Genomic DNA, 25,562 nt, shown 5'->3' on the forward strand with positions numbered 1-25,562 from the left:
TGCAATGAACATGGGGGTACAGATATATTTTTGAGTTATTGTTTTCATTTCCTTTGGATAAATACCCAGAAGTGTTATTACTGGGTCATATGGTATCTTTTTTTTTTTTTTTTTGATCATATGGTATTTCTTTTTTTAAGTTTTTGAATAACTTCCATAGTACCTGCACCAATTTACATGTCTTTCAACAGAGCATAAAGGGTTCTCTTTTCTCCACATTCTTGCCAACACTTGTTATTTCTTGTCTTTTTTTTTATAATAGCCATCCTATACAGGTGTGGATTGATATCTCATTGTGATTTTGATTTGCATTTTCCTGATTATTAATAATGTTTATTAGCACATTTTCACATACCTATTGGCCATCTGTTGGTTAAGTGTCTGACTTTGGCTCAGGTCACGATCTCATGGCTCGTGAGTTCGAGCCCCACGCTGGGCTCTGTGCTGATAGCTCAGAGCCTGGAGCCTGCTTTAGATTCTGTGTCTCCCTCTCTTTCTGCCCCTCCCCTACTCATGCTCTGTCTCTGTCTCTGTCTCTGTCTCTCTCTCTCTCAAAAATAAATACACATTAAAAAATTAAAAATATAAAAGAAGAAAGAAGAAAGCTCTACTTTCTTAAGATTTCTTTGGCTATTTGGAGTCTTTTATGGTTTCATATGAATTTTAGGATTATTTGTTCTATTTCTGTGAAAAATGCCATTGGAATTTTAGTAGGGATTGCATTGTATGTAGATCACCTTGGGTAATATGGACATTTTAACAGTATTAGGTTTTATCATCCATGATAATGGAATGTCTTTCCATTTATTTGTGTCTTCAGTTTCTTTCATCAATATCTTACAGTTTTCAGTGTGTAGTTATTTCACCTCCTTGAATAATTTATTCATAGGCCCAAAGCAATCTTGAAAAAGAAAAACAAAACTCCAGACTTCAAAACAATTCCAGACTTCAAGTTATATTACAAAGCATTAAAAAGTATGATACAGGCATAAAAATAGACACATAGATCAATGGAATAGAACAACAACAACAAAAACAGAAATGCACCCACAATTATATGGTCAATTAAACTTTTAACAAAGGAGGAATGAATATACAGTGGGAAAAAGACAGTCTTTTCAACAAATGGTGTTGGAAAACCTGGACAGCTACATGCCAAAAAGTGTAACTGGACCACTTTCTGTCACCATACACAAAAATAAACTCAAAATGGATTAAAGAGCTAAATGTGAGACCTGGAATCATAAAAATCCTTGAAGAGAGCACAGGCAGTAATGTCTCTGACATCAGCTATAATAACATTTTTCTAGATATGTCTCCTGAGGCAAGGGAAATAAAAGCAAAAATAAACCATTCAGACTACATCAAAATAAATAACTTTTGCACAGCAAAGGAAACAATCAACAAAACTGACATACAACCTGGGGTGCCTGGGTAGCTGACAGTGTGGAGCCTGCTTGGGATTCTCTCTCCCCTCCTTTCTGTCCCTCCCTTGCATGTGTGCTCGCTCTCTCTCGCTCTCTCTCTCTCTCTCTCCCTCCCCTTCTCTCTCTCAGAATAAATAAACATTTATTAAAAAAAACTAAAACACAACCTACTAAGGGGAGAAGATATTTTCAAATGATGTATCCCAATAAAGGGTTAGTATCCATAATACATAAAGAACATATACAGCTCACCACCCAAAAACCAAATAATCCAGTTAAAAAATGGGCAGAAGACATGAACAGGCATTTCTCCAAAAAAGACATTCAGATGGCCGACAGACACATGAAAAGATGATCAACACCACTCATCATCAGGGAAATACAAATCAAACCACAATGAGATATCACCTTACACCTGTCACAATGGCTAAAATCAAAAACACAAGAAACAAGTGTTGGTGAGGATGTGGAGAAAAAGGAAGCATCATGTACTATTGATGGGAATGCAAACTGGTGCAGCCATTGTGGAAAATGGAATGGAAGTTCCTCAAAAAATTAAAAATAGAACTGCCCTATGATCCAGGAATTGCGCTACTGGGCATTTACCCAAAGAATACAAATACACTAATTCAAAGGGATATATGCACCCCTACGTTTATTGCAGCATTATTTACAATAGCCAAACTGTGAAAGCAGCCCAAATGTCCATCAATAGATGAATGGATAATTGCCATTTGCAACAACAGGGATGGAACTAAAGAGTATAATGCTAAGCAAAATAAGTCAGCCAGAGAAAGACAAATATTATGTGATCTCAGTCATGTAGAATTTAAGAAGCAAAACAAATGAGCAAAGGAAAAAGAGAAAGAGAGACAAACCAAGAAACAGATTCTTAAGTATAGAAAATAAATTGGTGGTTACCAGAGGGGAAGTTGGGGGAAGGGAATGGGGGAAATAGAGGATAGGAATTAAAGAGTACCCTTATCATGATGAAAAAAATAAAATGATTTAAAAAAATTTATTCCTAGCTGTTTTATTTTTTCCAATATAGTTGTAAATGGGATTGTTTTCTTAATTTCTCTTTCTGATAGTTTGTTATTGGTATATAGAAATGCAATTTATTTTTGTATATTGATTTTGTATCCTGCAACTGTACTGAGTTTATTTATTAGCTCTACTAGTTTTTTGGTGGAATCTTTTGGATTTTCTTTATGTAATATCATGTCATCCGCAGTGACAGTTTTACTTCTTCCTGTCCAATTTGCATTTCTTTTTCTTACTTAATTGCTTTGTTTAGGACTTCTAATATTATTAGAAGAAGTCTAGGACTCCTAATATTGACCAAAGTTGCATTTTTGTCTTTTTCCTGATCTCAGAGGTAAAGCTTTCAGCTTTTCACTGTAGACTGTGATTTTAGTTGTGGGCTTGTCATATATGGCCTTTATCATGTTGAGGATACAGTGAGTGTTTTAAATGGAAGGACAGGCCCTATGCATATCATCCTTAAACCCCTTCCACTTGGCTCAGTGTTCCATATGTGTCCAGTATTCCTCTGATTGTTAAATGTGAGTTTTATCTTTTGAATGTGGGATTAACCCTGAGTCCTTAGGACTAACCCCCACCCCCTCCAGTGTCTCACACCCATATTGCTATCCATAAGAGATTGAAAAAAAAAATCTGACTTCTTCAATTGATTTCACTTAAAACACATGTACTTTTCACTTAGGAAAGTGCTTCTAAAATTTTAATATGCGTATAAATCCACTGGGAATCATGTTTAAAATGCAGATTCTGATTTGGCAGTGCTGAGGTAGGTCCAAGATTCTTCATTTCTAGTAAGCTCCCAGGAGATGTTGATGGTCCTCATTCCAGACCACATTTTGAGTGTCAAAGTGTTGCAGTTGAACTTGTGTGTGCTGTTAATTGTTTAATCAGGAAAGAAAGTCACGTTTCAATTTCCAGTGAGTATGTCATTTATTGTTTCTTACACACACATAAATGAAAAGGGGTGAAAAAGGGTGAATAGGGTTACGTGTGAATGATGCTCAGAAAGTGAGAAAAAAAATAATGAAGCTGGCTAGATTTTGCTTTGTGTGTCGTTGCTTCAGCTCCTGAGGAAGGTGAGCGGGTCAGCTGCCAAAACACAGGTTAGTGCGTGGGCAAAACACAGCAGCTGCTCAGTGTTTTCCCCAACAGCATGCCCCCTTTTAGGAGTGGAAGCATAGACAGGTATTGTATCCAAAAGAAATGACAAGGAATGGGACTTTAAATAGGCAGGTGGCAATTGCCCAATTGGGAATTTACCCAACACATTAGTGGTGTGATTTGTGTAACTTATCTTCGACAAAGATATGTTTGTCTACCTCTTTCATCACAATTTAGGCACATTTTCTGGCCCTGAGTTTCCTACGATTTTCTTAATGTGTATGTATGCGCACGTGTACACACACTCCATTTAGGGAAGAAAATTGGAAGCTCATTTTTATCTTTCTGTGATAACTTTTCGTATTTCTGTTTCTTGAAGTAGTTCTGCTTGTTTGCTTCTGTTTTAAAGATTGTAAAAGGGCAGCAGGCCCCCGTGCTGGGGGAGAATGGTAGCAAATGGATCTGTGGTCATACACAGCAGGTGTCATCCTTACCCTGTCTTTATGGTAATTGAATTGGTTGAAGATACATGGAAATCCAAACTAGATACACTTTTTAAAATATCAGTAAAACACTTGAGATTGCCATGTGATTGCCATTTGCTGCGATTTGACTGCACACCGTAACTACACAATTTAGCCTTCTTCTTGTCCAAAATGGTGCTCTTTGCTATATCTTCAGTTGAGTGCCCACAAGCCCAACTAAATTAATCTCTCTGAAAGTAAAGGGGGTAAAATGAAATGATTTGAGGGAAGTCTGGCCAAGACATTCATGTATCAATATTGTACATGACTTTGGAAATCCTTACAGCTTCCCTGCCAAGGTGGGTGTGATGTCCATTTTAGAGATAAGAAACTGCAGCCCAGAGAGGTAAAGAACTTGGCCTGAAGTCACACATTTATCATGCACTTGAACCAGGATTTTTACTCAAGTTCTGTCTGGCCTCAAAGCCTGCCAGACCCACTAGCTCTTTGACTACTTCACTGAGAGTCCTCTAGGGCACTGGGCATCATCTGAAGCTGTTTTTTAAAAAAATCATAGGAAACGTCAATGGCTCTCTCTCTCACACACTAAGTATAGAGCCCCGCCTCTCAGCATCACCCATTCCCTTTTCTCTTCTGGCTTTTCTTTTTAAAATCTGCCGTAATGCGGAATATGACAACCTCAGTTGAAATATCCATTTTATCAGGGCATCTGGGTGCCTCAGTTGGTTGTGTCTGACTCTTGATATCAGCTCAGGTCATGATCTCATGGTTTGTGGGTGCAAGCCCCACATCGCTGAACAGTGTGGAGCCTGTTTGGGACTCTCTCTCTCCTTGCCCCTCACTTGCTTATACTCTTTCTCTCACTCTCAAAATAAATAAATAAACTAAAAAAAAAAAGGAACAAATTAAAAAGTACGTGTCCTTTTATCATGATCAACAATAAAAATCAGGAAGATCCTTCCATTGTACATTTCAGACCTTTAAGAATTTCATTTTGCTCCAAGTGGTCTTGTTGAACTGAGTTCTAAGTCTTCCCTATGACTTCCATTTTATTTTTCAAATTTCTTTTTTTATCCACGAGGAATCCATGTATTTGGGTCATGTATGCCACCACTCTTTACTACAAATAGGTGTCTTCATGGAAATTCTGATAGTTTGGAAGCAGTTGAATGTACTAAAATCACAGCCAGTATTTCAGCTGCTATTAGCATTCTAGCTAAGGAGAGTTTATTGTTCCAGTTTTAGTCATTATAATAGTCCTGTTTAATATTGCATGATCCGTGGGTTGCCATAAACTTGGTACAAATTGGAGTGCTGATATAACATGAAATGAAGCGCCTTGTCTGAATGTTGCTTTTGTTTTGCATTTAACAAATTAGTATGTTGACATTTGTCACTGATGGATTTCATTATTTGCTGAAAGGGTTTTAGGGGGTTTGACAGCATGAATGGTTTGTCCTACAGACTTTTGAGAATTGATAAAAGCATCTTTGTTCTTTGTACAAAAGCACAACAGATATCTTATTGATGGGTACACAAAAAGGGATGGCTTGTGTAGCTGCAACATAAAATAAACCAAGAAAATAATTTTTGAGTTGCTACTTATGCTTTTATGTGCTGTTTTCCCTCTCATCCTTTTTTTCCCCCCCTGATTAAAGAATGCATTTCATTCACCACAGGAACAAGCTCCAGAGCGATCAGTGATCTTTTAGTAAACTTAAAATATTGGTTTCTTTATGCTCCACTTACATATTGTTTAAGAAAAGTGGTTTTAAAATGTTATAAAAGCAGTTATTATGTAGGGATTGCATTAAATAACTGTCCTAACCCCTCCAATAATAGAGGTAAGAGGAAGGAGCCAGCCTTTGTGGATCAAGAAACTAAGAGTTGCATATAGAAAAGAAAAAAGATAAAAATTTGATTTAAAAGTCTAGTTTAATCAAAACAGTAAAAACACATGTTCTTCTGTCATCTCTTTTCTATAGTTACATGTACAGGGATAACCTTGTTGTTCAAATGCACCTTCTGTCTACGCATCATCGAGCCCTTATTGGAAAGTTGCTCACCTCACACTTTTGCCCCAACCATTTTAAAACTTACCATAAAACGTATTCTGGGAAACACACACACACACACACACACACACACACACACTTCCAGTAAACGCCATGATAGAAAGCTACACATAATGAAATCTATCAGTGATCAGATAATAATGTCCATCACTAACAACTGCCACCACTCAAACTAAAGCAGTCAGACACTGTGCAGAACCATCCATCATCACTGTCATTTCCACAGGGAGTGGAGATCAGGGCCTCTGAGGGGAGGGCTACAGAGGCCCTTGAGCAAGCAGAACATAAAGCAGGTGGGGGGTGCAGATCTGATTTTGCACCACAAAAAACACAAACCAAGGGAGGGAAAGTAAGTACCACTTACTGAATGTCTCCCCTGCTAGACTGTGATCTCTCTGACCACCCCAGCCTCTGCCCCTTTTGTTCATGAATGTATCCCAGGCACCCAGCACAGAGCCTGACACTTAGCAGGCTCTCAGTAAACATCTGCTGAGTGAATGGATGGATCAGCACCAGTGTCCACCCTGTGTGTCCTGTTTGTGCAACCCAGTATTGAACCAAGAATTTCTGTTCCCTGAGTGAATTCACTTTGTAGACCATGGAACCAACGCTGGTCCTACTGCACACGTGTCCAGAGTCCAGTTAGAAAGAGGAGCTGGGCGTGAGTTCCAGCTCCTACCCATGTGCTTGCTGTTTCAGGTCAGTCTTTTCCTCTCTCTGAGCCTTCATTTTCTCCCCCGAAGGGAAAAAATCCACAATCCTCACTAAGCTGTTAAGGTTCAGTTAAAAAGAGAAAGAACAGATGGATGTGAAGGGCCTTTTAAAATTATAAGGATATTGCAATTTATTAATTGAAGAATGTCTCTTTTGGGAAGTCACTGATGGGAGAGTTAATTTACTAAAGAAAATACAAACACATTTGTGAGCGACATAATGGTATTTTTAAATCGGGCTTATTGATTTCCCAACACACAGAGTAAAGCTGAACTTGCAGCCTCGTGTGGAATGTGTGGACAATGCTGCTTGGTGACTTTTGCATGCTGCTTCCCAGTCGTCCCTTAGCTGTCATCTTAGGGTTCTTTCTGCAAAGGAGAAAGCTGAAGATCTGAGAGATCTGGTGGTTGGCCCCGGTCCCCACGCAGTATGGTCTCCCAGAGTTCCAGGGTGCAGGGGCCACTGCAAAGTGTGCTCAACCCCACACATCAGGTTGTTATGGGCGAAGGTGTGCCCCTTACACACACACATCCCAGCCTCTCCAGAGCTTCTTCCCAAGCAAGATCTTGGGCCTCAGAGTATCAGTGGGACAGGACATTTCTCCCTTCAGTCATCCATGAACTTCTATTGAAACAATCCCTCTGCAAACTGGAGTGCAAGGTATTTTCTCCTTTGAGCCACTCACAAAGGTGTAGGTAGGCAGCTGGCTTTGTGACAGTCTGGAGAAGGAGCTGCCCTGGACATCCAGAAGCCAAGACTCAGTCCCCAACCTGCTCTGAGCCTCAGTTTCCTTCCTTGCTGTTTGGAAGTGGTAGTTGCCCCAAATGACCATTAAGTGCCTTTCCAGCACTAAGACTCTTTGAACTCCAGGTTTCTTCCTTTCCAACTTATGGAAATTATTTTCCCCACTTTTCCTGAGAGGGGAAGTATAGACCCCAGGCTGTCTCTGACGACTGCCAAAGCGGCTGGTTTTTAATGGAAAGTCAGCTTCCTTCTCAGGTTGCTTAACATAGCAGAAGCTTCTCGAGAACAGAGAAGCCCAATGTTTCCCTCTAGCTTTTTGACGTCATTTGCCTGTGGGTGGGTTCCCGTCCGCCGCCACCTCTCCAACCACACCAAATTTTATTGCACAGATTTAAAAAACACACCTCGGTGTGGCAGGCCACCTCAAGAAGCAGTTTAGCTCAGGAACCCCTGCCGCTAAGCTGTGGCCGAGAGAGCTAGTTTCAGTCCAGCTGTGGACTGTGCCAGCATCCCGTCTGGAGGAGTAAATTAGCCATCCTCTCCCTCTGGGCCCCCCGCCAATAAAAGCGGACTGTTCACTTTACACTATCTCATGGGGGATTTGAAGAATCAATTCTAAACACGGACTTGAAAGCACTTAGCGGTCTAAGAGACAGCATAAGAAGGAGGGACTAACATTTGTGGCAAGTTTTCTGTGTGCCGGTACTGAGGTAGGCACTTGACTCTTATTCTTTATTTAACTCAGCTAAATAATCATCATATACAAAACTGTCAAAACAGTTTCTTTTTAGGCCACTATGAACCTAAAACTTTTCAGGAAGACAGTGGAAAGAGGGAGAAAAGGAGAAACCAGACCTACCTTAAGCCCCCGAGAAGCTGAATGTGTTTGCCGTACGTTAACACCATCCACACAGAATTAAAAAATCTAGTTATGTTCATTCGCAACTCCCACATATGAGGCATTGAAAATACATCCGCTAACACAAATATCTTGCCCTCTTTGTGCTTTCAAATGTCAGAGGGTTCAGCTGAGTGATTGCATCTCTAGCCACTGATAAATCACCAGGAGACATTAATCTTATTCCAATATTTTCCTTTTTAAGTTGAAAATAATTTTGCCAACCCTCCTAGTATATGTTTAGGTGATTAGTCTTAAATGTGCACTAGGTGGTAAATTCAGGAGAACTGAACTTGGTCGCCAAAATAAGCAACGTTGCCCATGACATTATGGAATAAAAACACACACTCGACTTGGTCTCGCCTGCTTTGAGGCTTCTCTCGCCTGGTAACGTGAGCAGTGTTCACGGTGAGGCTCATGTGTGGAAATCACGCCACACAAAAACTGTGAGTCAGGTCTGTTCTCAGAAGAACTGAGGTAATGGCTATTAATATTTTATTTCATACGTTACAGTGTTTGCTTTTGCAAACACTGTAGTTAAGGTTACCTGCCTTGACGCTCCATCATAACCCAGTTTTTCTTTACGCCAGGCTTTCTTTCCATAGATGTGTTCAACCCAAAGGTCAGCTGCAGAGCCTTAAAAAAATGAATTAAAGAACAAGAGAGAAAATTTGAAAACAGTAAAGTAAACCGTTAGTTACACACTGAAGGTATGACACCTTTTATACCAAGAAAATAGCATGGGGTGTTCTCTTTTTCTTGTTTGTTGTTCTTTTCCTCCTATGTGAAACTGGTGAGCGGAAAAAAAAAAAGAAACCAACAGACAAAAACAATGTGGTTGAAGCTTTCCTTCAGGGTAGCCCTCTGTCAGTAGGAGAAAAAGCCAAATCTTACCAGAGGGCGCATCCCAGTAATCAGTGGCTGTTAGGTGGGTAACATCCATCTCAGAAGCATTTTGTGACCATGGCTAGAGAAGATGGCGTCCACCGATGTCTGCCCTCAGTCGCCACGAGCTTTGAGTGAGACACCAGTCTCAGGCAAGGGGGCTTCGCTGGTTCTGCTGTGACTGGGATTTCGTGAAACACTTTAGAATAAAATGTCTGGCAGAATTGGGTCTGACGTGAATTAGCTGTGGCACAGGCAGCTCTCACCATGTGGAATGAATGAGCTCGCTCTCTGGGTCTTTGTGTTCTCATATGTAGAATGGGGAGGGGCAGGTCTCTAAGATCGCTTTTGGATGGACTGTCCAGGGATTCCAGAACCAGTCTCATACCTTCCCCAGCTTCAGTGTTAGCTCATCTCCCTGCCTCAGCCCGTCTCCCACCTGTGAGCCAGATTCTACCCAGGCCTTTGAATCCCGTGTTCCTGCCCCGGATCTGCTCCTCTTGCTCACCCCCATGACCCCCATGGGCTGAGTTTTTCTCCTTGACAGTGCTCCCTGTGCTCACCTTTCCTCCCCACCTCCAGTCCTCCATCAAAATGAACCTGTTCTCTTTCCCAGAGCCCTTCCTGGCAGCTGGCTAAACAGCGCATGCATGTTCATCCTGTGCACAGTGGCTATGAAACAGTGTGCTGTCTATCTCCCCCTGGGCCCTGGGACCATGTAATACCTGAATCCATGGGGGCTGACTCTATTACGGAAGGGTCAGGTGTCTTTGCGAGGCTGGGTCACTAAAATCACACCACTCGGTTGCGATTCCAGCTTCTCTGCCATGGCACCCCAGCCTCATTGCCTCTGGCTTCCGGGCATGGGTCTTAGGTGGCCGTAAGGCACCCAGCACATCAGCTGCGGATACACTCGGCTTCCCTCAGGGCGTGGGAGTGATCGCTGCTCCAGTCTCCCTGTTCTGGCCCACTCCTGCTTTTGCTTTTGACTTCAGGATCTGCTCCTGACCTGAGATGCCTAGCTTCACACTGAGTTGGCCTTGGCCAAAGAGGGCTCTGATCTGGGGCACTGACCTAGGCAGGGTCCACCTCTTTCTGAGGACAACTCAGTGTCATTTGCCCAGGATCTGTCATCTGCACTTTTCCGCAGTGGGATGCAACAGTGTTTCTAATTCCCTGCTGCTTGAGAAGTATGGGAATTTTCCCAGATCTCGTGGCAGCTCCTGACATTGCTGCAGAGCAGGATCTTGGGTGGGGGAGGGACAGTCTATAGGATGAGCCATATGAGATCGCCCATCTTTGGACGTTGAGAATGGTCAAATATCAGCAGTTTCATGTGGTTCGTCCCAAAAGTTGTAAAGATGGAGGAGAGTCAGGGCCTTGTCCTGTTTTTATTTGCCTAATCAGCATGCTGGGTTTTGCTTGGAGTGTTACATTACAGAAATGTCAGTATTCTACATCGAAGGATATTAGTGTAGGTTCTACTACTACTGCTACTCCTTATGCTATTATTATGATGACTACTACTGGAGGTCACTTGAGAAACAATTGATAGCAGTAGAGGGAATGCTAACCCACCCCCTAAGAGTCACTGCGGGCCTGGCCTCAGCCCCTGGTCTTTTGCCTTTGGAACTAGTTATTTAAAACGAACTTTCTCCTAGTCCCGTTCTTGTCTTGTTTGGCCAGTGTGGTTAGTTGTGGCGATAGGGGACGTTGGGTGATCAATGGCCTCCGACAGTGTGGCTGCCACAGTTTCATTTTCAAAATGTCATGGCAATAAAAAAGTCATTTGCTAATAAAAGGTGGGATTCATTGCGAGTGGCGTTCACATCCATGCTGTCACTGCCTCACCCAGGTTTCTCAGAGCGGCCGCTGGCTGAGTGTCATAGCTGTATGATGTCATTTCAATCATAACGTAATTTTCCAGCTGGCCAGGATGGAAAAGGGGCTTATTATTGTGGCATGTTTTCCAGTGTGTCTGAAAGAAAATGAAGCAGACATGGATATATGGCAGTATCAGTTCTGTTTTTACAGGTGTGTCTGAAGGATACAAGGTACCTTTTACTTGCAATAGAAATGTGACTCTATGGCAAAAGAAATAAAAAAAAAAAAAAGTCTTCTCGAGAGATTTAAAATATATACATAATTAGTGTTGGAAACTGGCCTGGACTACATTCAGCTTAAAGAACTAGGGGAAGGCTTCCCAGTCTCTGGTCTCGTTCCTGTCGCTACTGATGGGACTCTGGCTTAATCTTTGCCTTGATTTTTCCAAGAAGAAAATGGAGACCGCTCCCCCCAAGATATTCGTCTGCTTGTTTTTAACCTTTCACTGAAGGACAACACATTGCAGAAAAGTGCACAACTTAAGTGTACAGCTCATCGAGCGTTCACAAACTGAATATAGCTTTGTAACTAGCACCCTGATCAAGAAGCAGAATGCGACCAATGCCCCGGAAGAACCCATGCCCCCCTCCTTCCAGTCACCTCCCTCCTGACACACACAAGGCCCAATGTCCTGACTTCTAAAAGCAGTGAGACCCATGTCAGACTTCTGACCTGAAGAATGGTAAAATGGAGATTTGTGTTGTTTTAAGCCTCTAAATTTGTAGTGATTTGTTATAGCAGCAACAAGAAACTGATACAGTGTTGCTGCTGGTAAATGGGAGAACCATGAGTTAAACCCATGGCTCTGTCCCCAAAGCTTGAGTTCTTAAAAACCAACATAATATATAGATAGCATTGCCTTTAGCTTGAATGGGTTTCAGTCTTCTGTGGAGGATAAGAAGGTAAAATAAAAGTCCAGATGTCCGCCAGCATCAGGGTAAGTTGGGAAATAGGTAGAATATGGCCTTGAAGTACATACTCTTGCCCATCCTGCAGTCCCTGCATTCAAACTGCCTCCTGTCTAGAAAAATATGAGATACATTACTAACACTTAAGGGTGAATTCTTTTAGCACAGTAGCTCTTCTGAAAGTATTTGCATTCTAAGAGACCCAAGGAGTGGCTCTTTAACATCTATGAGAAGGACGGCTGAACTCGGGTGCTGTGGCTGGCCCTACACCTATATGCAAACCCCTTCTTCCTGCCCACCTCTGCCATGGAATCAGAAAAAGCCAAAGAGACTCTTCCCCATGCTGCTTTACAGCCTTGGGTAACCAGTGAGAGGAAATCAGCTCTGGGCTTTCTGGAGCAAGTTTTGCTTTCTTGATGAAAGGAATAGATATTGCTGGCACAGCACCCCTTTTCTCCTGCCTTTTTGTTTTATGTTGAACATGAATGTGATGCCTGGAGCTGCGGTAGCCAACTTGAGACCATGAGGTGGCAGGTGTGAGGACGAAAGTGAAAATAGGAAGGATGGCTGGCAGAATGGGATGATAGAAAGATCTAGAGCTCTGACTGGCATTGCTGAGTCACTGAACCAACCCCAGCAACCACCCTCTTCCGGACGTCTTGTTATAGGAAAGAAGAGAACCCCTCTTCGTGTGTACCAGAGTGAGTTGTCTTTTCTGTTAAATGAAAAGCTTAGTTAAAAACCAGAAGACTGAAGAGTGAAACCTTTTATTTGTTTATTTTTCGTTTCTGGTGCACTTTATTACCTTTTAAAGGGAAATGCTGTTAAGTTCAAAACCTCTGAGAATGACCCTCTGCCCCATACTTTCTAGGACCACCCTGGAAAATATGAGGCATATTGTCTGTTTATATCCTCAAGCATGCTGTTAGTCTATTTGTGGAGTCAAATAAAGATTAGGGAATATGGCTATTGTTCTTAAAAGCAAAGTTATTTATGAGCCTCCAACAGTCAGGTGATCCCTTGTCCTTAATGGCACTTACTGATGCAGATGAGTACTTTCAAAAACTCAGAGAGACATTTACTTCGTGAGCAATTACTAAGAAGATCCCTGACCGGATAAAGACAACTTGAGCAGGCTAATCCTTTCAGCAAAGGTGGTGATATATATTGTGGCAGCTGAATGCTCTTTTACAGCCTAAAGAGAACAATCAGCGAATTCATTCATTTAATTCATGAATTTCCCTTCTATTTACACTTTAAACAAACATGCCAGTTGTTTGCTTAGCTAACAAGCTCTGCCTTCATTATAAGCCATTAGTGACTAGTAATAATTGAAACTGTGTTTGGATTTCAAAAATACAATCAACCTGATTAATTCCACTCTTAGTAATATGGAATTTGTAGTGAATGGCTTGAGCGAGGCAGGAGTTTGTGTCTTTGTCCTCTCCACGAAGCAAGAGTCTGCTAAACTGTTTTATAGACACCAACAAGTTTGACAGTAGAATGTTTCATGAAAAACTAAGAGATTAAATCCACATGCTTATAAGGAGTGAGGCAGCAGATGAAAATGAGTGCATGGCAGAGGATTCCCTAGAACACTTCGTCTTCTCTGCCTACTTTTAATAGAGACGCAGGTAGAAGAAATATTTCACTTTGCCCTTAATCCTGCTGTAAGAAAGGGGGAGAAAAAACACACAAGTGGATTCAGCCAGTGGTGGGGAGACAGAAGGGAGTGGTGGGGAGCTGGGGTCTGAGGGCCCAGGCTCCCACTCAAAGGGTCACCTGCTATTCAGCTGCAGTTGCTACATGGGAATATGGGTCTAGTGTGGCCAAATCTTTCAAATTTTCAGTATAATTAGAAAATCTGGATCTCAAGGTGAAATATTCCCACTTAGAAATTTTGACGGTGGATTTTTTTTTTTTTTTTTTTTTTTTTTTTTTAATTAGAGCAATACAGCCACCACAATGTAAATCAGTGGCTCTCCGAGTGTGATCCCTGGACCAGCAACATCAGCATCACCTGGGAACTCATAGAAATGTAGAATCTCAGACCCCAACCAGGCCTGTGAGTCAGACTCTGGAGGTGGGGGCCCAATGATCTATTCTAATGAGCCCTCCAGGTAGGGTTGCCAGGTTTAGCAGATAATGCACGGGGCATGACATACCCTAAAAAATTATTCATTGTTTATCTGAAATCCACATTTAACTGGGTGTCTTGTATTTATCTAGCAACCCTACCTCTGGATGATTCTGAAACACACTGATGTTGATCAAGCAAAACACATACATAAGCCAGGCTGCCTGTGTTTGAGTCAGATTTGACATCTGCTATGGGATCTTGGACCAGCGATGTAACATCTTTGTGGCTTGGTTTATTTGTGTGTAAAATGGGGGATAGTAATATCTCCCTCACGGGATTGTTAGAATTGAACGGGTTAGTGAATGTAAAGTATTTAGAACCATGCCTGGGTGAGAGTAAGCAAGGTCTTCAGAGTTTACCATCATCATTTTGTTTTTCCTCTCATTTTTCTCCACTACCACCACCACCATTGGACCAACCAGCAGGGAGTACTTGAACTCAGCTTCCTTTAATTCTGTCTTCCTGGATCTACCTTTGATTTAGAGATCTGAGTCTGTTACCTCATACCCTAAGGCAGCTCTGGTGCTTGTTCCTACACAGAGTACCCTAGTGCTTTGGAAGCTAGCTGACAGTGTGGCTGTCTGGCAGGAGGACCCTGTGCCTTCTGCACAGATCTGCTTCCAGGAGTCATTCTATCAGTTTGCAGCACCCTGCTGTGTTCAGGCCTATCGCTGTCCAGACCCACCTTTTTGCCCCCTGTATGCTTTCATCAGCCCCCTGCACAGCACTTAAACATATTCCTAAGTACATCTTGAGGTTTCAGATTCCCAGAGTGCCTCTCAGTGGTGGAAGCAACGGATGACCTCCCCTCCACCCCAGTTAAATTTCTAAGTACTCTTGGGGAAATTCCCGCAATTTCTTTCTCTAGACAAGGAACATGGGAGGACGTGGTTTGTGGATCCAAAGAGTGCTCACACCATATTTCAAGGGAAACCCATAACCATGTGGTTCTTACTGAGGGTGGTGCAAACTGCCTGAACATATTCCTTCATCGAAGCAGCTTTCCAGGCTTCCACCTGGCCACGAATGACAGACCTGTACACGCAGCAAAAACCGACTGGATGAGATATTATGGTGCTGAGTAGCACCATTTTGTTGCTAATATGAGAATGAAGCAAAATGCATTATTTTATTAAATAAAATTTCCCCTGTATCACAGGGGAAGCTAATTTTATTAGCTCTTTTTATGGGAACAAACATCATCACCCTGGTTGGGGAGGACGGGAGCAGGGGGTAAAGGAGTGGAATCACATTTTGTCATCCGTGTGCTTTAGTGGAGGCTGCCAACATGTTTTAATTGGTAATTACTTACCAGGAGAGTTCTCCATCCTGCAGAACACAGCTCTTGGTTCATAAGTAATTTAGTGATTTCAAAAGACATGCTCAGCTACAACAAATATTGTTCATGTAGTTTTGGTATGGGTAGGTCCCCGGTGTCCAAAACATCAGAGTGTTCAGTAACTTCAAAAAAACCTGTTTCTTGGGGCGCCTGGGTGGCTCAGTTGGTTAAGCGTTCGACTCTTGGTTTTGGCTCCGGCCATGATCTCACGATCTCATGGTCTGAGCCCACGTGGGGCTCTGCACTGATAGCAGGGGGTCTGCTTGGGATCTTCTCTGTCCTTCTCTCTCTGCCCCACCCGAGCTCATGTGCTCTCTCCCTCTCTCTCTCAAAATAAATAAATAAACTTAAAAAAAGAAAAAAAGCTCTTTCTTTGTTTTCGTCTGTGAAAATCCAAAGACTCCTTAGGTAGACATTGCACATTAGGATTCAGAAGGAAAGGAGTCCAAATCTGGTTGGATAATTCAAATACTAGTTCTACCTATGATTCTTAAGCTTTACTTGTGGCTTTATTTAGCTTTTAGATCAGCATAACCACGAGATACCAACCGCCACCACCTTCCTCAGGCAGGGTTGCCCCAGTTAGATGTAGCCAACTCCTGATAGCTCATTGCTAGCCCTGTCTCCACTTTTCGTTCAGGGCTGAGGTCTAGACAGCATTCCCAATGGACTGATTGCCCAGCGGTGCAGGAGTACGGTGTCTGTTGCTCTGCTTTTTGACAGCTAAGCACTCTGCCAAAGACAATCTCTGTTTTCTCAAGTCGGAAGTGGTCTTTGTGTTTGCTGGAACGAGAGGTGGTCTCTGCGTTTTGTTGCTGCCATGCTATGATTTTTCCCATTAGCAAGAGGCCAAGGCCAACACTAAACAAAGTTGTGAAGCGGGCAAAATGTTTTGGTGTCCCCAGCGCCAACCCTTTTTCCCTCCTTGTGCCTCACTTGGAACCCCATCTCTCTTCCCAGCTGTCATCTGTGCTCAGCTATTGAGCCTTTCTCTGTCTTCCATGAGCCCCATACTGAACCCTGGTAGGATACACACCTCAGTGTGCAATGAAACCATGAGCTTCTTCACCTAAGGTTACTGCTTTAAACCAGAGAGGAGAAAGATTGTAGCTCCTGTCCATAGGTTTATTTGCTTTGACCTGGGGTTTGAAAAAATTGCTGCCTATTTCCCCCTATTGTTTTCTACTTCCATCTTGTAGTTACCTGTTTCCCTATATTATTATCCCCCTCTAATCTACTTCCTTCGTCTTGTTATTTGCTTCCCATCTTGTTGTCTATTTCCTCCTTCCTTTTGTAATCTGCTTTTCTCATTTGATCTGTTTCCCCCTCTCCTTGACTCCTTCCCCCTCTCCTTGTCTATTTCTCTATCTCCTTGTGTGCTCCTCCCATCTTTTTGTCTACTCCCCTTATCTTTTTATCCATTTCCCCCGTCTCTGCATCCCTCATTGTATTATGTTCTTGGCTCCTGTAAACCTTTGAGCTTGCGACCTGCTTTAAACCATCTCTTCTTTTTTTTTTTTTTTTTTTTTTTTTTTAATTTTTTTTCAACGTTTTTTTTTTTTTTTTAATTTATTTTTGGGACAGAGAGAGACAGAGCATGAACGGGGGAGGGGCAGAGAGAGAGGGAGACACAGAATCGGAAACAGGCTCCAGGCTCCGAGCCATCAGCCCAGAGCCTGACGCGGGGCTCGAACTCATGGACCGCGAGACCGTGACCTGGCTGAAGTCGGACGCTTAACCGACTGCGCCACCCAGGCGCCCCTAAACCATCTCTTCTTGAAAAAAATTTCAGAGGATTGTTGCAGGCAGTGAACCTACTCTGTGTGATGCTATAATGGTGGTTACATGTCATACATTTGTCCAAACCCATAGAAAATGCCTCACGCCAACAGTGAAACTAATGTAAACTGTAGACTGTGAAAATGATGCATCAAGGTAGGTTCATCAATTACAATAACAAATGCACCATTTTGGTGGGGGATGTTGATAGTAGGGGAGGTTATACATTTGTGGGCAGAGGGGTATATAGAACTCTCTGTTCCCTGCTGCTCCGTTTTTGCAGAACCTAAGTTTTGAACCTAAGACAACTCTAAAAAATAAAGTCTATTTAGGAAAAGGAACATCAGGAGTTAGCAAAAATGGGTGGGAGATAGAAGGCAGGGAGAGTCTGGCGTGTTCCTGGCCTCCTAGGGATGGGCCTAAGCACCTTTGCACCTGCTTATCAAAGCATCCCCTTGTGGTGGTCCACGAGGGACTGCTGGCATAGGGCAGGGTTAGAAAGAATGAGGTGCTACATTCAGGAATTTAGGCCCTTTGAAGGCATCAGAAGTGGAGTGGTAATGTTTTCCTCGCTTTGCCCCCTGTCCCTTCCATCCTCACCTGCTTTCCCACAAGGAAGAGGCTGAAGGTCTACCAATCAAAAGTCTGGTAACCCTGGCCGGTTCTGGCTGTGACATACATTTAGGGAACAGAGGTCCCAGGGCATGGCTGGTGGCTTCCCTTGGGTGGACTCTGAAGATGGGGCTCCATCAAGGACATTATTGCACCACTGGGCTTGAGCTAGCACAGAGGGATGGGAGCCCAGAAGTTGCAGATCTAAACCAAATGACCCTGGGCAGAGTTGGGCAGAGTAAGGCTTCAGGGTCAAGACTGTATGAATAGAAATACTCCATTACTTGCTCGCTATGTGACCTTCAGCTAGTCATTTTACCTTTTTCTACCTCACTTTCAGAATCTGTAAAATGGGGATAATAATAAAATCTATCTCCTGAGGTCATGAGATAGATCAGATGAGATGATATATATATCATATAGTGCCCAGCACATAGGAAGCACTCAAGCAATATGAATCTTTAGAAGGAAGATTTGCTTTTGGTAGAAGCCTCTGGAATGTGGCCTGGGGATTCTCTTAGTCACTCTCTGCTGTAGTTATGTTGGTAGTTTCAGCCAAAATCCATTTAGGTAGGATTGCCTGGGTGGCTCAGTTGGTTGAGCTTGACTCTTGGTTTTGGCTCATTTCATGATCTCACAGTTCATAAGTTCGAGCCCCATATCAGGCTCTGCGCTGACAGCAGAGTCTGCTTAGGATTCTTTCTCTCTCCCTCTCTCTCTCAAAATAAATAAATAAAAACTTAAAAACCTGAATTCATTTAGGAAAATGAGTAGATGTTTTGCCACCTGTTTGCTATTCAGAATTTTTAAAGGAAAACTTATACTAATGTTAGCCTTTTCTCCCAAACCTAGATCTCAGTGTTGATCAGATGTAGTAGGTTTTCGTCAAGGTTTTAGAGCTGGTTTCTACCTCAAGCTCCTGAAAGTCCCATATCCCTGAAAGAACATTCCCTCATCTCCTACAGGTCCAGTGTAAAGACTACCTTGTGTGACCACAGTGGGATGCCAGATGGGGCAAATGAAGCATAACTAGTTCCTACTGAGCAGTCTCGGAGCCAGATGGGAGCAGGGGCTCTCCAGGTCATCTGGGCCACCCCTTTGCCTTTGGGACCACAGATGCCTCCCCTACATCAGACTGCATGCCAGAGATAGGGACTACAGGATTTCATTGCAGAGAAGAGGGGCTCCAGATTGAGCATTTTTGTTTGTGAACACATTGGTTGAAGTGCTTGACATGTATCACGCTAACCTTAAGGATGAAAGAGAAAACACATTCTGAATCTTAGGGAGTGGTAACTAAGATTTGGTCTCCCTTTGCAGATTGCCCCAGGCTACTACGAATTTACTTTTAGCTGTCCAAATTAAATTCGCAAGTAATTAAGTCATGCAAGCAAAAGCTGCTTTCACATGATTATGAGACCCTTAAAACTATCCAGGTTGACTTTGCAGGGAAAAGAGCCTCTTTCCTGGTTTCTTCCTTCCTCCCCATAATGGGACATTGGAGTCCACGTATTGTTGAGATTGTGAAAAACTGAACCGCTAAGAAGTTCAAGCTCGAAGAGTATAAATCTGTTTCCTGGATGCCCCTCCCAAGGATCTGTAGAAAAAGTGAATCTGCTCCTCCTCCCCCCACCCCCCCACCCCGGGGGAATTGGGATCAGCTCCAGTATGATGGGAGGGGTGGCCTTAACCAAAAGCCATTTCCTGTCCCGGTCCCACCCGCAGCCTGCTCTGACCTGCTGGGCGGTAGCGTGGAGCTGGAGCCCCTAAGTGCTGTACCTCTCCCTGGGCAGCAAGATGGGCCACGCTGGTCACGTCTCCCTGGACAAAGCTGAAATAAATCACACACCAGCCCCTGCTTAAGATCTGATGAAATTCTCCATTTCCGTTCCAAATTGAATTCCTCCCGAAGGATTGGAGCAGCTCTTGAGAGTAATGAAGGCACTCCTTCCTCCTCTGCTAGAAGCATGTTTTACATTAACAGACACAGCCTTCTAATCTGGATGGAGAGGTAGCTTTTAGGAACAGTCCTGGGAAGCTGTTTTCAGGCCAGAAATGATATTTTTAATCTCGAGGGGCAAGGCAGCAGACATCCACCACCACGTGGCCTCTGTCGGGAGCAGCCCCGCTGGTGGTCTCCTGGGAAAGAATGGGAACACGTGTCCTGCCGTCGCTCTGTGCCGCCCCCCTCCTCTGCCCCCTGTCCTCCTCCGACCACTTGTAGCAAGGGAGAATTTATGATACAACCCAGGAGGCTTCTGCTTTTTGAGAGTTGGAAGTATTACTTTTCTGCCCATCTCTTATTTGGGAAAAGTGATAAACTCTGTGAATTTAAAAAGAAAACAGTTTTTAGGATGAAGATATCTTTGAAGTGATTATCTTCATCCTTTGCAGTGATGAATCGACAATTTGGCATATTGTAGAGGCAGCTGACACAGGCCCTTTTAGGGGGAAACAAGACAACCTGTTTTCAAATGGGCCTTGTCAGAGTGAAGACGGATGACCCGCTGGCTGATTAGGACCATGAATAAGGTTCTGAGAATGCGGGAATGTGTGAGGAGCCCAGGGGTGAAACTTATAAATCAAGGTTAAGGTAGAAGTAGAAAATTCTAAACATCCATCCTGTTTTGAAGGTGGGCAGGAAGTAGATTATCTGCCGGTAAAGGAGTATTTAATATTACTCCTTAAAGTGAGTTTAAGAGCATTATACTTTTCCTCACTCACTGTTGAAAAAAAAACAACAGGGTAAAAATCGTACGTAACACGAGCAATTCTGACATTTAGGGTCGAGAGGAGGAAATTCTCCTTGAAAGTAAATTCTATTGGTCCTTTTGTGTCAGAATTTTGTTCATAACCCTTGAGAAAGACTATCAAAACCTTACTCCATTTTTAATCCATGTTTTAAATTTAGTTTTAAGAAAGAAGCCATTTCCTTCATAGGGAAGTACCACCCCAGAGTCGCCCACAGTTAAAAAGCCAAGCTCAGAGTGCAGACTCCACTGCAGGAGGATTTGGGGTCTGGTTCTCAACTGGAAAATTGCTTTTCAGGGAGAAGGTCATGTTTTCCACTGATAATAGGGTCACTTATATCAAATGAAACACCCTTCCTTCCGACCCAGGAGGATGTTTAAGCTTTGATCTTTCTCCGAAGACAGTAGGAAATCCATTTATTCCTGGCTAGGAAGAAGGGCCTGGGGATGGGAAGTGGGAACGTAGGATTCCAGCCACGCCGGTCCCGTCCTGAGCCCGGCCAAGACGCACGGAGGCCAGGCCGGGTGGAGTCTCCAGAGCACTGGCAGGTGGGGAGGGAGGTCTGGCGGAGACAACAAAGGCCCTAGGAGGGAAAAGATTAAAGGGCAGGAAAGCGCACAGCCACCCCTCACCCCCCACGCAGCTGCTTTTGTGCATTCCTTCAGGCTCTCTAGACTTTGATATTTGCATAAATGGGCCTTGGCTGGACTTCCACGTTGGGACAGAACAGCGAGCCATCACCGAGGACGGGGCAGGCGTTTTCTTCGTGGACAGTCTGGCCGTGACTTCACAGTCATCAGCTTGTGTAACCTTCGTGGGTTGAGTGGACGGGTCAGTCGTCCAGTCTCTGTAACTACGTGCGCACCGTCTGTGTCTCTGGCCAGCAGACCCTTCCGATGCAGACTCCTCTTTGAGCCTGTTTACAAGGCCTGCAGTTACTTCTGTTTTGTTTTAGCCAAAAGGGCCAAGCGCTGCCAGCAGTATGTCTGGAATGTTATTTACTTGGTACATTTCTGTGGCTTTCCTTTGTAGCGCTGCACATGCCAGAGCAAGGGGTCATTTACTCGAAAATGCCAGGTTTCACAGTTTGTCTTCTCTATGGGGTGACTTGCTCAGTAAGAAGGTTAGCTCCTGTGCCTGTCAGTTCCTTCCTCCCTTGCTTCCATCGGCCCTCCTGTCCTCCCTTCTTCCCTGCCTTCCTTTTTTGTTTTCTGACTTTGTCCTCTGAACTACTGCTGGTGGCTGCTGCATTGCCCCCCTCCCCCACCCGCCGCATCCTAAGTGCCCCAACCACACGTTTTAATTCCTGGGGTTTCTGGTGGACTCTGCTGAGGGCCTGGCAGACACTTCATTTGCGTGCTTGCCCTGTTATTATTTCACATGAAAGCTGTCTATTTTGGCACACGTGGCTCCTACGATTTCAGTGGAGCTCTCCGAGCTGAATGGGCAATGTTGTGCAAGGGAAATACAGGTGGGGTTTTCTCTACTGGTGGCCGTGGGGGCGGAGGACAAATCTGCGAGCAGTCCCGGCTTGTGCAGAGCCGGCGTGGTAGCAAACAAATGGCTTTTGAAGGAGGGAACCCGTGTGTACAGTTTCTTAATTTGGGAGGTTTCCCAACTGTTCTTGTCCAAATGAAGGAGGAGGGATTTTTTTTTTTTTAAAGCAAATTCTTCATTAATAAAAGTGTAAACAAGTCCTGGATAAATGAAAAATGTGGAAGGTGGAAGCAGAGGAGGTTTTCTATCTGCCTCTTCTTTTTTTCAGCCTCCCTTCCTCCCATTTGTCTATGCAATCTAATCATGGTATTTGGGGTTTTAAAACAAGGTATGGAAAATGAGATTAGATAAATCTCCCCAGCTGGGGCCAGCCCTGGGGCCGTTCGCACACCTGGGAGTGTTGGCTCCCCCTACCCCCTGCCTAATTTTGTTATGTCATGTGAATGTATAAGCAGCTACAGATAGGAGATGATACCTTTGAAAATCTTTGCCTTGCAGAGACTGCGCCTTCATCTGAGTCTCTCAGCAACCTCACCCATCCACGGCACCTGTTGGTGTGTTAACTCCATAACCAGCCCCAGTCCGAAATGGAAAATTTTTGCTTCCATTCTTCTCGGCCTTTCCTGTCCTTCTGCATGACTTCTCAATTTGCGTGTAAGCTGCTCGGATTTTTGGCTGAAGGGGCTTCTTTGATCACTCTCTTGACAGCATGGGCTTCACAGTCTCACACCTGCTCTTCTTTTACAGTCCAGATTTTAGAGTAAATGCTTCCATTGCCTTGTAATTTCTTCGGCATAAAACTTTGGTGCAGGTTACTCATTACAGGTAATAGCCGTTGGGTGACGGAGACGACTGCTTGGCACAAACGGCCACCTGAACCGCTGCCAGAAACGTAAACTGCCACTTTATTTGTTTCTGAAAGCATCTAAGCTGCAAGCCTATCCGTCATGATCTGGCATGCACATGATAATAACAGGCTCGCCAGGCTGAGAAAGCCGCCCCATGGGGCAACCACGAGGGCAGGCTCTAACAAGACTCCGTGTGTTTTCTCCCCCATTATCCACAGCCCACACATCATCTTCCTCTCTCAGAGCGTCTTGACGGGAAACAGCCATCTCTGTGGGACCCGTCTCTGCCATGAAATCGCTCACGCCTGGTTTGGCCTAGCCATCGGGGCCCGGGACTGGACGGAGGAGTGGCTGAGCGAAGGGTTCGCCACTCACTTGGAAGATGTGTTCTGGGCCAAAGCACAGCAGGTAGGTTTACAGTGACCCTAAGCATTTCCCCACCCAGAGTCAGATTCTCTTCACAGGCATCTGTTCATTCAACAGATATGTAGAGGGCTTATTGTGCACCAGGACTGTGCTGCTTGCTGGGGAGAGAGCTGTGTAAACAGAGAAAAGTCCCTGAGCCCTGGGGGTTCTCAATGCAGGGATAGGAGAGAGAATGGGGAAACAGACAAACACATCTGTAACACGTCAGGTGGTGAGGACTGGAAGGCAGATGAAGCTGGAGAGAGTGGTGGGAAGCTGAGTTTTAGAAGGCACTAGAGGGCTCTCTGATAGTGGACATTCGAGCAGAGACTAGGAGCTCGGGTCAGGCTGTGGCATACCCAGGCACTCCCTTGTGGTTATGGTTGTGGTGATGTTGACTGTGTATGGTTTTGGTTCTTTACTAATAAGATAAAAATTTAAATCGGGAGTTGTCATCTCAGATGTCTGCTGGCAACTAATGAAGACTGAAACGCGGCTGGTGTAATAGGTTAGGGAGCGGTGAGGACTCAGGCCAACTGGGAGCTGCGCATCAGTGAGGGCCAGTTGTCATCGTGTGGACGGGAGGGCTCAGGGGAGCCTGGACTCGTAGTTGTTTAAAGGAAGTTCTCAATCTGGATTTTTATGTGAAATTTAGTAATTTAAAGAATACTATGCCAAGCGAACATACCCAGAGGTATGGGCAACACTTTCCCAGTTTACAACCTCTGCTTTAAAGAATTGGATGCCAGTGCTAATGAGGATATGGCAGCTAAACTGGTTCCTGCTTATGTTTTAGTTCCGAATATTTGGTCACTTCTCTTCCCTGCCCTCCCCACCCCTTACACGCTTACTGGACTAGTTAACATTTTCTGAAATCTTCAAGTTTGTGCATACCTGTGTGGTTTTGTTCGAGTTCCTTCTGCCTGTTGAAATCCTGTTTGTTTTTCACTAACCAGCTCAAGATCACCTACTCTGAATAGCCCAGACTGATCAGTCCACTCACAATCCAATACTTACTCTTCTAGAAGCTTGGAACTCCCCCAGTATTTGGTACCTGCCTCTTTTTCCCTCACTTTTTTCTTTTTCCCTCGAACCTCTCAACTAGACTGTGACCTCTTCCCGAACGAAGCTACATCTTACTCGCCCTCCCACCCTCTCTGCCCCTTGGCCTGCAGCATGCACCCTGTGTCCCCTGCCACACAGTGAAGAGCAGCCACGTGGCAGGTCTGGGAAAGGCAGCTGGGTTTGGAGTCAGACCAGGTATGGAATCCCACCTCTGCTGTTCACCAGCTCTATAAGTGTGGGTAGTTTATGTAGCCTCCCTGAGCCTCAGTTTCCTCATTTGGAAAATGGGTATAAGAGTAAACATTTGCACTGTGAATGGGAAAATTATGAATGACACATGGAGCTTGTGCAAGAAATACCAGTTCTCCTTTTCTGCTCTCATTCTCTTTGTATTTTCCACCATCTGACGCACAGTAGACATTTAGCAAGGGTTAAATAGGCTAATATCAATGAGTCTCTATCAACATCCCTTTTCTCAGGTGCTTCTGTCCTGAGACAATCAGATTTGTGCTATTCTTGATAAGTGTGAAATTTATTTCAGGCATGTAATGATGATCTCTCTGTTCATCATCTCCATCCCCATGAAGTGCTCCTCCTTTGGCTTTGCCCCTGCCCATAGTTCCAGGGGATCACGCCTGAGTCTCATCGCATGGGTCCTGCCTCTTACTGCCCTGAATATGTCCATCTCCACTAACAGAGACATGAAGCCAGTCTGGCCTCATCTCACAGCTGCATACCTTCTGTGTGTCCATCTGTGCTAGACCTGTAGAGATAATAGGATGGGTAAGACACAACCCTGCTCTGAAAGAGGTCATAGTTGAACTGTGAAGATAAGAAAAGCACACAGCAGACAACAAGTTAGAAGAGAGAGGTAAACACCGAATATTGTATGGCTTCAAAGGTGGGAGAGGTCAGGTCTGAGCTGATCCAGAAAGTCTTCTTGGAGGAGGTGACTTCTGAC

The 25,562-nt window shown here is 44.0% G+C and overlaps 1 protein-coding gene across 11 annotated transcripts in view; it reads left to right on the forward strand.

Moving 5' to 3' along the window:
- The window catches only part of LOC122204446 (aminopeptidase O (putative)), a 342,257-nt gene that overhangs the window by 165,630 nt on the left and 151,065 nt on the right, over positions 1–25,562 (forward strand). For all 11 annotated transcript variants that reach the window (XR_006195667.1, XR_006195669.1, XR_006195668.1 and 8 more), the window contains exon 6: positions 23,350–23,539. Coding sequence is in view for 8 of the 11 variants with exons in the window: in XM_042911920.1 (XP_042767854.1) it covers positions 23,350–23,539 (190 nt within the window). In the remaining 3 variants the exon portion in view is untranslated. The remainder of the gene's footprint in view (positions 1–23,349; positions 23,540–25,562) is intronic.

The sequence above is a fragment of the Panthera leo genome, chromosome D4 (assembly GCF_018350215.1).
Source record: "Panthera leo isolate Ple1 chromosome D4, P.leo_Ple1_pat1.1, whole genome shotgun sequence".
NCBI lineage: Eukaryota > Metazoa > Chordata > Mammalia > Carnivora > Felidae > Panthera > Panthera leo.